The following is a 6,186-nucleotide window of genomic DNA, read 5'->3' on the forward strand; positions in this document are numbered from 1 at the left end:
TTTTTTAAAGATCATTCTTTTGTGTATTTGGTGTAACAGAATGTGTTGACATGCTTTAATGTTCAAAAACACATTGTTTTTCAAATACTGTACATTATTGTAGGTCCTCTATGCCCCGCCTCTCTCAAACGCTTCGTTTTCTACAAAGTCCCTCCTTCCGACAAGCGCAGTCTGCTCTGATTGGCCAGCTGACCCAGTGCATTGTGATTGGCCGAACACCGCAAGCACTCATCGGAAATGTAACGCCCCTTACCATAATCGCGAGCGTCAGCTTTCAAAATAAATGTAAAGACAGTAAATAATATCATTAGTTTTACCATCGGTTCAAGCCCGAAAGGGGAACAGAGCGGACATCCAGACAGGAGGCGGATGCGTGTCAAACTCACTGTTGCGTGACAGACACAGTGATGAAGCTGGTATGTGTTTGGTATGTGGTACGCATCTACTTTCGGAAGGCCAAATAAAGTGCTTTTGCTTTCGCCTAGAAACACACAGCGTCTCCCTGACATGCTGCTTCAACACTAACTGCGGTTACTGAAACCACGCCTTCTTTCATTGCGTGCACATTTGGGCGCCTACATTGTACAGTCACAGGTCAAAGCCATCTGATGTTCTATTTATCTAAATAAATAGGCCTAACATACTGTATATGGCTCTTAAATCACTGCTTATAAAAATTCAGTGTTGTCATGTTTTGAACACCTCGAACTGAATTGAGGTCATTTGTTTTATAATTTTATTATTGACTGTGCACTTGTCTTTTTTTGTAAATTCAATTCAGTTTGAAATCAAGCTTCCTTGTGCTGTAAGCTTTTGCAACAAAGTTACCCTATTTTAAAGACACAAATACACAGAATGACCAAATGTTTAAGTTTGAGATTTTTGTAATGGTAATTGATCAATATTTATATGTATGTAAATCAAAGCCTATATTAAAATCTGTGCATCATATAAAGCGCATGTGTCTTTTTAGAAGACTTGGATTAAACCAATTTCAAAGCTTGAAAAAAAAATTAAAAATTAAAATATCTGTATGCCAGTATACAGTATGTGGTAGTTTTGCCAGCTAGTCGTCATGAAATCAAAAATGACCCTACTTACTTTTTTAATGCACATTGTAAGGACTGCTGTTTCCGGGTCCAAGCCTCTACTTTTTTCACTTGAGAATACTATCTCAACAGCCATTTATGAGCACTATTTAATTAATATTACATATTTAAGCTAAGCATTTAAAAAATCGCACACTACAGTCTCCGTGCTCACAGTGTCTCAGACACTAATATTTTAGCTGAATCACTGTCAGGCCTTCTGGGATTTCGGTATGGAGATGAAGGTTAGGGTTATAATTTTTTCAATGTTACTTGACATTGTGAGTGTGTGTATATGCACAGTTTGTTGTTTTTTGGGGGGCGTCTGGCAGATACATAGATCTTTGATGTGAATATTTTTTGGTAATTCATTAAATATCGGCGGCTAAATAGTAACTAGTAACTAGTACTCCGAGTAGTTTTTGAGAGGAGTACTTTGTACCTTTACTTAAGTACTGGTTTGACACCAGTACTTTTACTTGTAATTGAGTATTATTTCAGCAATGTAACAGTACTTGTACTTAAGTACAAATTTTCAGGACTCTTTCCACCACTGGACTTGACTTGACAACAACATTCAAAGGCCACGTTGCTTTTCCAGTTGTTTGTGATTTGTAGATAAATATTAAGGATAAGAATGTTTAAAATATTTTTTACACACAAATTCTGTCTGATCAAATATTTTGGAGCTTGGCAAGAACAAAATGTACATTCATCATAAAAATGCCCATGCCATTATAGGATTGTATTAATTTACATGACTTTTCCAGATCTAGAAATCACTTTTCTAAAATTTGACTACCAGGAATTCTGGGCATGTATGAATTTAATTTAAGACATATCTGAATTGTTACTGGTTTTAGCTTATTTTAATGCTTGTTTTGTCTCATTTTAAGTCATCTTGAGGCCCACTTAACATTTTCTGAGCCCCCCTGGTTGACAACCACTGTTTGATAGCAGAGCGTAATTTTGTCTACTGTGGACAAAGAAATGTGACATGTGGACATGAGATGTGATTTTACCTATCTAAGTGTTCCTGCTTCCCTGCAGAATGAGTGCTGGACAACTGATGGATGAAGACCAGATGAAGGTTTTCTCATGCCATCATGTTGCATTAATTTTACCATCACATGTGTGTCCCAGACAATAAGACTCTTTTATTCTTGTCTCATGCTGTCTCTCGTTGTTGATCCGTCCCTTTTTTAGGCATATTTCTGCTACTTACGTATTTCAGTCTCTCACGTGTCTGATTTATAGGTGCTATAAACCAATTTCTGGTGAAGGTAAATGCATACAATTTGTGACTTAAGGCAAAGCGCACAGTAACAAGCAACCAAGCAATCTGTTCCTCCAACACAACTCCGAGATGCAATTAAGCCCCTAAATAGGACTAAGACTGATTCATTGTAAAACATGTTGCCTCTTCAGACAGTTAAAGACCGAAGGGCCCTTATCTGGCTGTCTGCAGACGTATCTGTGGCTCTCAGGCTGGTTTAAAGGCATTCCTGACTGTTTTATCAGGGTTCGTAGAGCACAGGCTGTCTCTCATAAGGATCTCCCTGATCAGCCTTAATTAATAACACAAATACAGCCTCGGGAAGTGCCAGAGTTTCATCAGTGCATGCTTGCCAAAAAGAAGCATTCTGTACAGCCACATTCTATTTCATTGTTACGATTTTCTTGGTTTCTTATTCACTCATGGCTTTTTACAGCTATTTGTGGAAAAATAGTGATCTTCTACAAGTAGACACTCACTTTGCATTAATATAGATAGATAAAACATTGTACCTGTAAGCATTCATAGTGAATTTCCGGTCATTTGTATCAACACCAAACATCACGTTTGTGTGATTTGACAGCTGTCCCAGTTCTTTCATTCTGTTTCTTTGCTTTTATGTGCCTTTGCTTTAATTTTGCACAGCTCATTCTGAGGCTTGCTGACAGATGTTTTTGCAGACACAATATGAGATATTTGGACACGTTGATCTGTCTAGACTCGATGACAGTAACGCCCCGGCTGCCTTGTGCTTCGCAAACCAGGTCAGAAGGGTCAATGGCACTTTAAAGAAACATTCTCTGGAATTTCTGATGGGGGATTGTAGGAGGAAGGGTCACGTATAGGATGAAATGGGAGGGATGTATGCTAACAATAGCGCAAAAAATATAACTGCCCTTTTCACCTCCACGCTACTTGCATGAGATAAATGAACAGTCATTTTTGAGGAAGAATGACTCTTGATATATATGTATGTGTGGGTGGGTGGGTTGGTGTGTTTTCAAATGTGCTTATATAGATTTCCCATAGACTTCCCCTTCTTAATAGAATCCCTGCTGGGGGAAAGGAAGAATCCTACTTGAGATGAACATTCATCGGAAATAGGAAATTTCAAATCCATTTGGTCAAGGACTTCGATGTAATGACTCCCTATGGAGGCTGATCAGAAAAGCAGGCAAAGAATTTGGAAAGCACTAAAAGCATTCACTAACTTTCAGAAGGACAGCAATGAGAGAGAAAGAAGTTTATGGAGAGCTAGTTCTGCTCTGGTTTGGCAAATGGAAAAGGGGTTGGGGATCTGGCAACCCAGTATGCCCACTAAGTGTAGACAAACACTGTGGTTAGAGCAAGAATCAGCAGGAGCGCTGGGTGAACCGAAGAGAGATTACATAAGAACTTAGATCCGTAGATGTCTATCTTTCTGTCTGTCTGTCTGTCTATCTGTCTGTCTGTCTGTCTATATATCTATCTATCTATCTATATGTCTGTCTATTCAAAGTGTCTAGACGGACTTTTCTTTATAGTTAAGATAATCATTGTAGTTAAATGGCAGATTCTCAAGTCAGTTTTAAATGGTTTACCACCTTGCTGTTTATTAGCATGTTGGGTTTGTGAGACTACACAATGCAGCTTTTATCCATCATCAGGCAGAGCAAAATAAAATGCATTTAGAGCCAACCCAACATTTCATTCTCCAAATGCAGTGGAGTAAATGAATTAGAGACTTGGCAATTGAGGATGTTCTTGCTAAAAGGCAAATCTGATCAGAGAGGTTTGGCCTCTCTATGCACTTCGGCTGGGCAGTAGAACTGTGGATAAGGCCTTCGACCTCTGCAGCTCTGAAAGATTGAAAATGTGTCTGGTAAAAGCTTCCAGACCTCCACGCCATTTAGACTCAACGGAAGGAGCCAAAAACCATGAAATATTACAGTTTGACTGCAATGCCAATTAATTGCATATGAACAAAAGGTCTTTCCTGCTGTGCTAACATAACAACTTAATACATTTGCAGATCTGGGTTAGCGAAACCATTTTTCAAACCACAAATGTCATTCAGGACAAGAAAAATGTCTGAAAACACGGACGTCATAATCATTTGTAACGGAAAAAGGGAGTAGAAGCTGCAGTAGGCTGCAAGATGAGGCAATAAATCATTTTGCTGCAATTTATAGCATTGCTGTTAAGTGAGGCTGGGTTAGTTAAAAGAAAAATGAATTTATTTGAAATGAGTCACCACTGCTGCTGTCTTTTCCCTTTGTCTGGATCTTGAAGTTCTCAAGTTGTTCCAACTTGAAACTAACAACTCTGTATTTCCCTATTTTCCAAAGTCTTTAGTGCAAGTTGACTGGGGACAAATCAACCTGCATGGCCCTACCATGCACTTTTTTTAAAGTATGGCCACTTCTCTAGAAAGTCCTACATAGATGGTTTCTGTGGTTATCTGTCCCAGATCAGAGTGCACAGGAAACCATGTGGTGTTAACTTAGAGATGACATCTGGAGGTACCTTGCCAGGAATGGAGACTTTTATGTGTTGTTCATCCATCATTTTGACTTTGCAGTCCTGTTTCTGCTAAATGTGCTTCAGTGATTTAGACTCAATAGCTATCTATTTGTTTATTAGTTGAAGAACATTAAAGAGCAGTGGAGGAACATTGAATACATTCAGCATAAATCAAAGTTCATCTCAATCAACTCAATCTAGATTAGGTGGCTAGACTCTTAATGGCATTGTCTGTCATTTACTCTTTTATCTATTACATTTCATTTAGTGCTTAAATTCTTTCTCACAGACTCAGACATTGTGATTACACAGCTGCTCTTACCGCTGCACGCTGGAAGGCCCCCCTGGTGTAGGTGCCACCTCCTCTGTAGGTGATGGAGGGGATCTCTTTGCTGAAGAGCGAGCACTTGTGTTGGTGGGCTTTGGGTGCAGACACATAGTCCACTCTTGTAACCACATGACTCTTGGAACTAAATGTCACCAGCGCTACACGTGTTGCCTCCGGTGCCACCGGAAAATCTGACAGCAGCTTCCGCACGAATCGCAGCTCGCTCCCAAAGTTGGAAGCTCCCACACTGGACGACTCGTCCACGAGGAAGACCAGATCCAGACAGCCTCCCCGTTCCCGAAGAAGACGCACGTTCCTTCGGAAGACCTGGCCGAGACGTTCCACTTTGCTCTCCATGCTCTCAGAGAGGTTTTGCCGGGTTTGGGCCGCCTGACGCAAACCCCGCAGGGACGACTGCTGAGCCTGGCCCGGCCAACCAGTACAGCATGACCAGTACAGGAGTAGTAAGGTGAACCTTAAAGTCAATGTAATTCTTAGTGTCACCATGATAACGCCACAAACTCCAGCGTCCTGTAGTGGTTATGAGGGAATATTGAGGCGTATACGTTTGTTGCAGTCCTTCTCTTTTTTGGTTTTCTCAATCTTTTCCAAGCAGGGTGAGTCTCCTATCTCTCCGCAGGTCTCAGGCATCTGTGGAGCTCCTGCATTTCAGACACCCTCCAAATGCGTCTCCCCTCTCTCTCAAAATCATTAAAAGAGCGAGACGGTGAAAAAAAGTTCTGTGAGAATGAGCGAGGGTGTGTGCGCTGATGCGAGACTAAGGGAAGGAGTGAGAAGGAAGAGTGAGAGAGAGAGCAGCAGCGGAGGAGGAAAAAAGGGGCAGTCAGAGGCGTGAGTGTCTCTCTCTTTTCTTCTCGTCCCGTTCTCTTGCTTATTCCCTACTTGTTCTGCCCTTCTCTCTTTCTTTTTCCTCTGCTTGTCCTAGAGCGCTTGAGTGATGTTGTGTGTTATTGGAGCACTCCAGACTGTCC

The 6,186-nt window shown here is 40.8% G+C and overlaps 1 protein-coding gene across 1 annotated transcript in view; it reads right to left on the reverse strand.

The window, feature by feature from the left end:
- The window catches only part of svep1 (sushi, von Willebrand factor type A, EGF and pentraxin domain containing 1), a 77,918-nt gene extending 71,934 nt beyond the window's left edge, over nucleotides 1–5,984 (reverse strand). Inside the window, exon 1 of the mRNA XM_016555162.1 lies at nucleotides 5,189–5,984. Within this exon, the coding sequence (XP_016410648.1) occupies nucleotides 5,189–5,701 (513 nt within the window). The 5' untranslated portion in view covers nucleotides 5,702–5,984. The remainder of the gene's footprint in view (nucleotides 1–5,188) is intronic.
- Between the last annotated feature and the right edge of the window lie 202 nt (nucleotides 5,985–6,186).

Source organism: Sinocyclocheilus rhinocerous, unplaced genomic scaffold (genome assembly GCF_001515625.1).
Source record: "Sinocyclocheilus rhinocerous isolate Xijiao unplaced genomic scaffold, SAMN03320098_v1.1 scaffold75, whole genome shotgun sequence".
Classification (NCBI taxonomy): domain Eukaryota; kingdom Metazoa; phylum Chordata; class Actinopteri; order Cypriniformes; family Cyprinidae; genus Sinocyclocheilus; species Sinocyclocheilus rhinocerous.